Source organism: Pollicipes pollicipes, unplaced genomic scaffold, assembly GCF_011947565.3.
Source record: "Pollicipes pollicipes isolate AB1234 unplaced genomic scaffold, Ppol_2.1 Scaffold_3087;HRSCAF=3621_pilon_pilon_pilon, whole genome shotgun sequence".
Classification (NCBI taxonomy): domain Eukaryota; kingdom Metazoa; phylum Arthropoda; class Thecostraca; order Pollicipedomorpha; family Pollicipedidae; genus Pollicipes; species Pollicipes pollicipes.
The window spans coordinates 5,357,230-5,368,530 of NW_023596225.1; the positions used below are offsets into that span (position 1 = coordinate 5,357,230).

An 11,301-nucleotide genomic window follows, 5' to 3' on the forward strand; every position below is an offset into this window, starting at 1 on the left:
GATAAACGTATTTTGAAATCGATTGGATTGGTAGTGGACCTCAGAAGTGGGCGTGGAACATTATACCAATGGAAACTAAGCACACGTCTTAGCATACGCTCGTTTGTGTTCTAAGCCACATTCAGAGCAATATTTCTACTGGCAATAGTGACTTCCACTAAAAACAAACCAATCCTTTGGTTTGCCACTTCACGTGCTGCGCTGGATGGGACGCCTACAAGTATTTCTCGAAGCTGATTGTTGAATATGGCCAGAAACAAGAGCTGGACATGATGCGGTCGACGGTGTATTGCTATATTTGACATTTCTTGCACTTTATCGTGCACCGCACGTCGTCAAGATATTCCTGAGCAAATATCGTACAGAATGTGATTTTGAACAAATGACTTGACATCAGTGAAATAAGTAGATTACAACAATCTGGAATGAACAACAGACACCCACATCTAACGTTTACTTTTAATTTTCTACGCCAATTTTTAAAAGGATGCAAAGTATTATTCCACATCCACCCCATCCAAAGTGCCTATGACCACAAGAGCAGCCCAGGTGGAGCAGGGCCCGACCCTTCCCCTTAGGTCCGGGTTTTTTTTCCATATTTTGGCAAAGATGACTGCTGACAGACAATAAAAAAACCTGTGCAATCAGTTAGCAAGCTATGTACACGGGCGGTGTCACCAGGTGGGAGAGCGAGGAGGAGAGGGGGCAGCCTCCCCTCACTATTTGTTAAGTAGAATAAACATATTTTTTGTTATCCTTGAAATATCTTGACGCTACATTCAGCCGACGGGAGGCCTCAGATGACCTAAACAGAGCACTTCATCGAATCAAAAGTAAAGCCCGCAGAAGAATTTATAGACTAATCTCTTGAAATTAAATGTAGTCTGCGGCAATCATTTCAGCTGCATTAAGCCAGAATTTTTAACGTCGGAACGCAGGTACGTTCTTTTGCTCAATTTTTGTCGAAGGTGCTTGAAGAAGGGTGCTTGATCGAGGCTCACATTACAGTGCAGTACAGCAGGCCAACAAGACCGTCCTGTACTGCAGTACGAACCATACTTGACGTCATCGACTAAAAGGCATGTTCTGTGTTGTACGCACTCGGTAGTATCATGCTATACCACTAGAATAGCACAGCAATCCGGTAGGAAATATGATTTATTTTTACACGTGAAATGCTAGCGAGTCAACTATTTTGGCCTCAGCTGATTCTGCAGTAAGTGCCACATGGTACTCCCGCGTGAGCTGGAACGTTCTGTTGAGCAAGTGAAGCCATTGCTAGAATAGAATGTTATTACCATCGGAACCACCGCCTTGAACTACACGTTTCATGAAAATGTATGAGAGATTCCTCCAGTTATATTTTTAATGATATCCTCACAACGGGCTCTGGAACATTTACTGTCACTGTCAGTACAAAACTTTTTACCTTTCACGCTGGTAACACAACCCAATGCTTATTTCGGGTTGCACGCTCAGCTCACGTCCCGCAGAGTCCCGGCCTCCGCTCGGCTCGCGTAGTATGGCATCGCTCTGTCGGCAGACATGCAAAGCTCCGCTTTGAGCGGAAGTCGCTGGGCGGCGTTACAGCATGCTCCGCGGCCCATGTTCCACCGGATCCCGATCCCCGTGGGACTGGAGCGTACGCTGGAGGACCTCTCGAGGGAGGTGCTGCGCCGCCAGCCGGACGACATCTACCGCTTTTGCCATGCCTTCTTCCAGCGCAGGCTAGCAGAGCGGAAGGGTGAGACTGAGTGGATGGGAGACCGGGACCGCCATCGAGGGAATTCGGTGATGGCCTATGTCAACGTGCGGCAAGTGTACACGCTCACCATACATGGCCGCACAAAAACGCCGCCTATGACGTCGTGATTTTGTCCTAAATGCAACTGAACTCGAACGGAGTCAGACTTAGCTCCGCCTACAGAGCCTGTGCGGTTCCGTTCATGAGGGGTTCTCAGCGCAGACGGCGATGTTAGACTTCGACCTCGCTCGCCCTCTAACAATGGTGCGTTGTCCACACAGACAAGGCGTCGGAGGGAGCCGACGGGCTGGCCTCCGTCGAGGCCCGTCCCAATGATCTACTTCAGGAGGTGGATGGCGACGATGAGAACGCGCTTAAGTCGTCGGGCTCTGACGGTCCACTGGAGTACAAGGTACGATGGGATGTATCCGGTCGAAATACCGACCGCAGAGGAGGCTTATCCCAACTTGGCTGCAAGGAATCTTGAGTTATTGATATCCCTCGACAACGCACGTAACGTCACAGTGTCGTCCGGGTGCCAGACATATTGCAATGTAGACAGATGTTAATCACTTCCAAGCTCCATCATCCAGACATCCCCTGGACAGAATCATACTAAACACGCAACCTTGAAAAACAGCCACTATTAAGAAGCAAAGCTGAGTTTAACGTAATTGTATTGTGTGTGGCAGTTGCCGGTGCAGTCAAAGCCAGTGTAAGACAGCGTTTAACAACGCAGCTTATCAAATGGAGCGCGCACTGAAAGATCTTCCACCATTCATCACAAAATATCACCAGCGTGGCAACGTTCTGTTTTCGTCAAATCTGACACCTCTCCATTATGCCCGAGGCACCCTGCAGCTCCTGGATGATTTGCATGCTCCTTACGCGCCGCGACATAAAAACTCGCCCAACGCACCCCAGACCGACTCATTCCAGAAATGTGAGATGTGACGAAGAAAGATGCAAGTGGGAATGAACGGAAAGCGAAATCGGAGCAAATGTTGAAGCAATGCGTGCAATGAGCCGCAATAAAATCACGGAAAATTAAAGAAAAGCCGCATAGGCTATGATAATCCATTATGCACCATGATGCGCGGGTTCCGCGCAAAAGTGTGCTTCTTCAGCAGACATGGCCTTTATCGCACAGTCCTTGATATTTTCACCATGTCCGCTGAGATGGACAGCCACTGTGATCACTTCAGTTATATTTTTCTAAACACAGCTGCAAATACACCGATCCAATTGCGTTCTCATTTTAGTACTCTCTCGCCATATAGTTATTCCTGTGGTATTATTCCGATGATTTGTGCGCTCATGCCATCATCTATGTGTGCCCGCTCCTGCCATCTATTGGACCGGTGGCCGTTGCGCCGCCAGGTGCCTGCCCCCTATTCCTACATGATGATGGCGTTTTTTTCTCGGCAGGACGAGCAGGTGGAGCGGTCGCATCAGGCGGCACTCCTGGTCGGGGCACTAGGCGCTGCGGCCGCCGGCGCTGCTACCGTCGGAGCAGTGGCCGGCGCCGTCCGCGCCGCCGAGAGAAACGACCAGGCCGACCCCAGAGACACAGAGGCGCGCGACCACCAGGTTACGCCCGGCTCGGAGGAGACGACCGAGGAGGAGACGCCAAGGCCGAAGGAGACGCCTGAGGAGGGGTCGCCCAGACGGCACAGTGACGATCGGGACGGGAGACGGACGGGTCGAGAGACGCCGGCCGGTCAGAGCCCTGCGGGAGATACTCCAGACTGGGATCGCGGCAGTCCATCCCAGCAACACGGCACGTCAGGGTTAAACAGCGGCGGTGCAGTTGCCGTCGCTGCTGGCCTCGCCACCGCCATGGGCGTCGGTGGTGCCATGATGTTGTCAGCATCACCCGCAGAGGACGTACCAGTGGTGTCAGCAAAACACCAGCAGCAAGAGACATCAGAGACGACTCCTTATCCGCAATTTAAAGCGGAGGGAGGATCACGAGCTCAGTCGCGGTCAGAACAAGGCAGTGCAGGTGTCCAATCACGAACTGCGGGGAATGACGAAAGTGCCCCCTCGCGGGCTGGAGAAGATGGCTCACGTGTTCCCTCACGATCTGAGCAAGATGGCTCGCGCGTTCCGTCACAAGCGGGGGGAGACGAGTTACGTATCCAGTCGCGGGGTGCAGATGATGGCTCACGTCTCCAGTCACGATCTTGGGAAGATCACTCGCGTGTTCAATCACGACTTGAGAAAGATGACTCACGTGTCCGGTCACCCCTTGTAAATGATGGCTCACGCATTCAGTCGCGGTCTGGTGAAGATAACTCACATATCCAATCAGGATCTGAGGAAGATCGTTCGCGTGTTCAGTCACAAGCTGCAGAATACGGCTCACGTGGCCAGTCGCCAGCGGGCGAGCATGGTTCACGTGTCCAGTCGCCAGCGGGCGAAGATGGCTCACGTGTCCAGTCACGAGCTGGGGAAGATCGCTCACGTGTTCAGTCACGAGGTGCAGAAGATTTCTCACGTGTCCAGTCACGAGCTGGTGAATATGGCTCACGTGGCCAGTCACCAGCTGCACAAGGTGGCTCACGTGTCCCGTCGCGAGCTGGGGAAGATGGCTCACGTGTCCAGTCACGAGCTGGGGAAGATGGCTCACGTGTCCAGTCACGAGCTGGGGAAGATGGCTCACGTGTCCAGTCACGAGCTGGGGAAGATGGCTCACGTGTCCAGTCACGAGCTGGGGAAGATGGCTCACGTGTCCAGTCACGAGCTGGGGAAGATGGCTCACGTGTCCAGTCACGAGCTGGGGAAGATGGCTCACGTGGCCAGTCACCAGCTGCAGAAGATGTTTCACGTCTCCAGTCACCAGCGGGCGAAGATGGCTCACGTGTCCAGTCACGAGCTGGGGAAGATCGCTCACGTGTCCGGTCACGAGGTGCAGAAGATGGCTCACGTGTCCAGTCACGAGCTGGTGAACATGACTCACGTGGCCAGTCACCAGCTGCAGAAGATGGCTCACGTGTCCAGTCGCGAGCTGGGGAAGATGGCTCACGTATCCAGTCACGAACTGGGGAAGATGGCTCACGTGTCCAGTCACGAGCTGGGGAAGATGGCTCACGTGTCCAGTCACGAGCTGGGGAAGATGGCTCACGTGGCCAGTCACCAGCTGCAGAAGATGTTTCACGTCTCCAGTCACCAGCGGACGAAGATGGCTCACGTGTCCAGTCACGAGCTGGGGAAGATCGCTCACGTGTCCGGTCACGAGGTACAGAAGATGGCTCACGTGTCCAGTCACGAGCTGGTGAACATGACTCACGTGGGCAGTCACCAGCTGCAGAAGATGGCTCACGTCTTCAGTCATCAGCGGGCGAAGATGGCTCACGTGTCCAGTCACGAGCTGGGGAAGATCTCTCACGTGTCCAGTCACGAGGCGCAGAAGATCACTCACGTGTCCAATCACGAGCTGGTGAACATGACTCACGTGGCCAGTCACCAGCTGCAGAAGATGGCTCACGTGTCCAGTCGCGAGCTGGTGAACAGGACTCACGTGTCCATTCACGAGCTGGGGAAAATGGCTCACACATCCAGTCACCATTTGTAAATGATGGCTCACGTGTCCAATCCGGAGCTGGTGAACATGACTCACGTGGCCAGTCACCAGCTGCAGAAGATCACTCACGTGTCCAATCACGAGCTGGTGAACATGACTCACATGGCCAGTCACGAGCTGGGGAAAATGGCTCACGCATCCAGTCACCATTTGTAAATGATGGCTCACGTGACCAGTCACGGTATGACGAACATAACGTCCAATCACGACTTGAGGAACATGGTTCGCGTGTCCACTCACGAGTTGGAGAAGATGGCTCACGCGGTCAGTCACGGTTTGGTGAAAATAACTCGCATTACCGCTCAGGATCTGAGGAAGATCACTCGCGTGTTCAGTCACGAGCTGCAGAATATGGTTTACGTGGCCAGTCACCAGCTGCAGACGATGGCTCACGTGTCCAATCACGAGCTGGGAAAGGTCGTTCACGTGTCCAGTCACGAGCTGGCGAAAGTGGTTCACGCATCCAGTCGCCATTCATAGATGCTGGTTCACGTGTCCAGTCACGAGGTGCAGAAGATCACTCACGTGTCCAGTCACGAGCTGTGGAAGATGACTCACGCGTACAGTCACGAGCTGGGGAAGATGGCTCGCGCATCCAGTCACGAGCTGGGGAAGATGGTACACGCGTCCAGTCATCAGCTGTAGAAGATGGTCCACGTGTTCAGTCACGGTCTGACGAAGATGGCTCACATGTCCAGTCACGAGCTGGGGGAGATGGCTCACGGGTCCAGTCACCAGCTGCAGAAGATGGCTCACATGTCCAGTCACGAGCTGGGGGAGATGGCTCACGTGTTGACTCACGGTTTGAGAAAGGTGGCTTACGTATCCAGTCACCAGCTGCAGAGGATGGCTCACGCATTCAGTCACCAGATGCAGAGGATGACTCACGTGCCCAATCACGTGCTAGCGAAGATGGCATACGTGTCCAGTCGCGATCTGAAGAAGGTGGCTCACGTCTCCAGTCACAAGCTGGAGAAGATGGCGGCTCACGTGTTCCTTCACGTAATGGGAAAGATGATTCGCCTGGCCCGCCCGAGTCTGGGGGAGACATATCACGTGCTCCGTCTCAATCTGAGGGAGATGTTTCACGTGTGCAGTCACGATATGGGGAGGATGGCTCACGCGTCCAGTCACCAGCTACAGAAGATGGTTCACGTGTCCAGTCACGAGCTGGGGAAGATGGCTCACGTGTTCAGTCACGATCTGGAGAAGATCGCTCACGCATCCAGTCACGAGGTGCAGAAGATCGCTCACGTGTCGAGTCACGAGCTGGGGAAGATGGCTCACGTGTTCAGTCACGGTCTGGGGAAGATGGCTCACGGGTCCAGTCACCAGCTGCAGAAGATGGCTCACGTGTTCAGTCACGGTCTGGGGAAGATGGCTCACGGGTCCAGTCACCAGCTGCAGAAGATGGCTCACGTGACCAGTCACGAGCTGGGGAAGATGGCTCACGTGTTCAGTCACGGTCTGGGGAAGATGGCTCATGGGTCCAGTCACCAGCTGCAGAAGATGGCTCACGTGTTCAGTCACGGTCTGGGGAAGATCACTCACGTATCCAGTCACGAGATGCAGAAGATCGCTCACGTGTCCAGTCACGAGCTGCGGAAGATGGCTCACGTGTTCAGTCACGGTCTGGGGAAGATGGCTCACGTGTCCAGTCATCAGCTGCAGAAGATGGCTCACGTGTTCAGTCACCATCTGGTGAAGATGGCTCACGTGTCCAGTCACGTGCAAGGAAAGACGGCTTACGTGTCCAGTCACCGGCTGCAGACGATGGCTCACGTATTCAGTCACGGTCGGGCGAAGACGGCTCACGTGTCCAGTCACGAGCAAAGCAAGGTGGCTCACGTGTTCATTCGCGATCTGGGGAGGATGGCTTGCATGCTCAGTCACCAGCTGCAGATGATGGGTCACGTGTCCAGTCACGTGCAAGGGAAGATGGCTCACGTGTCCAGTCACCAGGTGCAGAAGATGGCTCACGTATTCAGTCACCGTCGGGTGAATATGGTTCACGTGCCCAGTCACAAGCTGTGGAGGACAGCTCGCGAGTCCAGTCACAAGCTAGGGATGATGATTCACATGTTCAATCACGATCTGATAGAGACTTCTCGCAAGCCCCATTACCAGATGGGGAAGATGGCTCACGTGTTCAGTCGCGATCAGAGGCAGGTAACTCGCATGTTCCGTCAAGAGCTGAAGTGGAACATGATCGGGCTAGCTCAGCCACTAAAAGACCACTGAACTTTGTATCAGAACTGGATGGTCAGGCTGTTGTGCACTCGGCTGGGGCCGTACAGACTTATTACGGACGGCTCAAAAAGCGAGAACATACTGGTCTAGATAAGTCACCTCTCTTGGATACCCCAGATCAGCTGCAAGTAGTTACGGGCAGTCCAAATGTGCCAGTCGATGCAGCAAATGAAAACGTAGCCGTTGCTGTGCATAAGGACCTGGGCATTCCAGTGGCAAACAACATTGGAACCACTTTAGAACCCAGAGAGCAAACACTGACGCCGGCCATAGAAAGTGAACATGCCACATCTCCACTTAGCAGTCAACCGGCACTGGAGACCGAGGCAGAGCCCGGGCATGCTTATGAAGAGGGTCGAGCGGGCAGCTCCAGCAACGCTCTGGCAGAGTCCTCTGCCGGGCCAGGCGACGCCACGGAGGTGGACGAAGTTGACGCGCGCTCGCAGCATTCTGAGGACAACTACGACCCGCTGGCGGTGACTCAGTCGGTGGTGCTGCCTGAAGGGCTGGCAGAAGGGAGCCAATCAACGCTCTTGGAGAAGCCCAGCACGCCCTTCCCGCAGACGGACGAGAGAGAGGGCAGTAGCGTGGAGTCCGCAGTCAACGCCAGGCGAGCGAACGGGGAGGAGGATAGTGATGAGTATGGAGAGGTCGACGGCGTCATGAAGGCGGCAGATGATAGTGACATGGGGGAAGCACATGTCCTAAATGAAGGAAAGGAACTAGTTGTCGGAGACGCCGACGATAAACAAAGCAGCAAGTTCCGGACGCAAGATGATAAACCAGCTGATGAGAATGATGTCATTCGTGAGGCGAAGTCCAGTCGGGCTCGAGATGAAATCAACGCGAGTTTTCTTGGGGACAAAGACAAGCAAGAGAGCACGTCCGTAATGAATGACACCAGCCCGAGAGATATAGAACAAGACACGGGAAGCCCTGGTACTTGGTATAGCCGGGCTCAGAACAACATCAAAGGACTTTTTGTGGCAAGCGATGATGGGAAACAGGAGAGAAATTCATATATACAAGAAGACGATGTTGACAAGGAAGATCAGACTGAAAATAAGAACGACGAAAAGTCTGATGCTAGTTCAACCCATACCCTGGGCGAAATTACAAGAGTCTCTACGTCAAGGGACGGCGACGAAAAAGAGGAAGGCAATACGCAGGCTCAAGAAGACAGCCAAGAGCGTGAAAACACCAGCGAGGAAGGTGGAACGTCTGGCAACTGGCTCAGCTGGGCTCGCGATGAGGTCAAAGGAGTGTTTGTCGGAGATGAACAAAGCCAAGAGGAAGAAAATTCCACGACAAAGGATGAAACCCATGAAGAAAAAGACGGAAAGAGTGATGAAGAAGGGTCGGATAGCTGGTTCAGTCGTGCTAAAGAGGGAGTAAAAGACATGTTTGTCCCTGAAGATGCGAAGCAGGATGCTGCACAAGCGCAGGGCAGCAATCCAGAAGTTGAAAATGAAAACGATGAGGAGGGAAAGTCAGGAAATTGGTTAAGTCATGTCGGACAGGAAATTAAAGGAGTGTTTGTCGGTGACGATGAAGTGAAAGAGGAAGGCAACACCCAGGCTCAGGAAGACAACCAAGAGCATGAAAACACCAACGAGGAAGGTGAAACGTCTGGCAACTGGCTCAGCAGGGCTCGCGATGAGGTCAAAGGAATTTTTGTCGGAGATGAACAAACCCAGGAGGAAGAAAACTCCACGACAAAGGATGAAACCCATGAAGAAAAAGACGGAAAGAGTGATGAAGAAGGGTCGGATAATTGGTTCAGTCGTGCTAAAGAGGGAGTAAAAGATATGTTTGTCCCTGAAGACGCGAAACAAGATGCTGCGCAAGCGCAGGGCAGCAATCCAGAAGTTGAAAACGAAAACGATGAGGAAGGAAAGTCAGGAAATTGGTTAAGTCATGTCGGACAGGAAATTAAAGGAGTGTTTGTCGGTGACGATGAAGTGAAAGAGGAAGGCAACACCCAGGCCCAAGAAGACGACCAAGAGCGTGAAGACACCAACGAGGAAGGTGAAACGTCTGGCAACTGGCTCAGCAGGGCTCGCGATGAGGTCAAAGGAGTTTTTGTCGGCGATGAACAAACCCAGGAGGAAGAAAACTCCACGACAAAGGATGAAACCCATGAAGAAAAAGACGGAAAGAGTGATGAAGAAGGGTCGGATAATTGGTTCAATCGCGCTAAAGAGGGAGTAAAAGACATGTTTGTCCCTGAAGACGCGAAACAAGATGCTGCGCAAGCGCAGGGCAGCAATCCAGAAGTTGAAAACGAAAACGATGACGAGGGAAAGTCAAGGAATTGGTTAAGTCATGTCGGACAGGAAATTAAAGGAGTGTTTGTCGGTGACGATGAAGTGAAAGAGGAAGGCAACACCCAGGCTCAGGAAGACAACCAAGAGCATGAAAACACCAACGAGGAAGGTGAAACGTCTGGCAACTGGCTCAGCAGGGCTCGCGATGAGGTCAAAGGAGTGTTTGTCGGTGATGAACGAACCCAGGAGGAAGAAAACTCCACGACAAAGGATGAAACCCATGAAGAAAAAGACGGAAAGAGTGATGAAGAAGGGTCGGATAATTGGTTCAGTCGTGCTAAGGAGGGAGTAAAAGATATGTTTGTCCCTGAAGATGCGAAACAGGATGCTGCACAAGCGCAGGGCAGCAATACAGAAGTTGAAAACGAAAACGATGACGGAGAGAAGTCTGGGCATTGGTTCGGTCGTATTGGAGAGGAAATAAAAGGAGTCCTTGTTGGGGATGAGGACGATAGGCAGGAGGGTACTTCTCAAGCACAAGAGCAAAGCCAGGTGGGCCATGTGCAAGACAAAGAGGAGGGAAAGTCAGGCAGTTGGTTTAGCCGAGCTCGTAAGGAAATAAAGGATAGCTTTCAGGGCCTGAAGGAAAACGTGACTGACACGTTTCGTATCGCGGAGCACTCCACCCGACCGGCGACTGGGAATGATGCGCCATCCGGCAAGGCCGTTCGGAAGTAGTCTGTGAAACTACACAACGACCATGAGGAGAAAACACTGTTTCGTCAAGCAAAAGATAATCATGTGTGTCCAGGGCAGAGGCGCAAAATCATAACTTTTAGATTACCCACTGAAGCGGTGCCTCACATCTCTAGTGATGGGATCGCTTAACAAATTGTGTGGATTGGTGTCGAAGTAAGTTGCACATAAACGTTGAGCACCAATGTGCGCAAATTCGCCAGTATAGCGCGATATATGCACACGCTTGACTACTTCTGCGTGCGGTTTTGCACTTTTGCCGCCGACTGTGACGAATACGTCATGTGTTTGTTTGATGGTCTGGCGGGTCTTTCAGACGAGTCACGCGTTCTGCCTCGCCATTTTGTCTGGAGTAAATGTGGCACAAGCGAAAAAAGGAGGGTGGGGCGGGTGGGTCATGACTCACTGACCTTCCATGGAATCCCAATGATAACCTTATAGCTGTGCGTGTAAAAAAATATTTCTTACCGGGGTTCGGCCATCCTGCGTATTTGGTGTATCCAGACGTGCCTAGTGTCTGCTCCGCATGTAACGCACTATATTTGAGTCCTGAGCCAAAAACTAAAAGAGCAAATTGCTGAACAGCTCGCGTATGGCTGGATGTATTTGAAACACTCAAGGAAGCTCTTATATTTGGATCATTCCATGCCAACTCATCCCATCGATATCCTTCGACCCCCTGAGATTTAGACGATTTT

At 52.5% G+C, this 11,301-nt stretch overlaps 2 protein-coding genes across 2 annotated transcripts; both read left to right on the forward strand.

The window, feature by feature from the left end:
• The first annotated feature begins 1,627 nt into the window (after window positions 1-1,627).
• Window positions 1,628-5,975, forward strand: LOC119089281 (uncharacterized). The gene is made up of 4 exons (XM_037211946.1): window positions 1,628-1,744; window positions 2,026-2,156; window positions 3,173-5,252; window positions 5,811-5,975. Exons 3-4 carry the CDS (start codon window positions 4,002-4,004, stop codon window positions 5,973-5,975), a joined length of 1,416 nt encoding a protein of 471 aa, XP_037067841.1. The 5' UTR covers window positions 1,628-1,744; window positions 2,026-2,156; window positions 3,173-4,001.
• Window positions 5,976-5,977: 2 nt separating this feature from the next.
• On the forward strand, window positions 5,978-10,975 carry LOC119090429 (high mobility group nucleosome-binding domain-containing protein 5). Its single transcript, XM_037213230.1, has one exon. The coding sequence runs from the start codon at window positions 8,243-8,245 to the stop codon at window positions 10,583-10,585; it is 2,343 nt and encodes a 780-aa protein (XP_037069125.1). The 5' UTR covers window positions 5,978-8,242; the 3' UTR covers window positions 10,586-10,975.
• The last annotated feature ends 326 nt before the right edge of the window (window positions 10,976-11,301 follow it).

What these genes read in the sequence shown, in the direction of transcription:
- LOC119089281 (XM_037211946.1), top strand. Translation starts at nt 4,002, where the DNA reads ATGATGGCTCACGCATTCAGTCGCGGTCTGGTGAAGATAACTCACATA. An exon ending in ACGTGTCCAGTCGCGAGCTG is followed by an intron (nt 5,253 to 5,810) that starts GTGAACAGGACT and finishes CGCCATTCATAG; the next exon opens with ATGCTGGTTCACGTGTCCAG.
- LOC119090429 (XM_037213230.1), top strand. Translation starts at nt 8,243, where the DNA reads ATGAAGGCGGCAGATGATAGTGACATGGGGGAAGCACATGTCCTAAAT.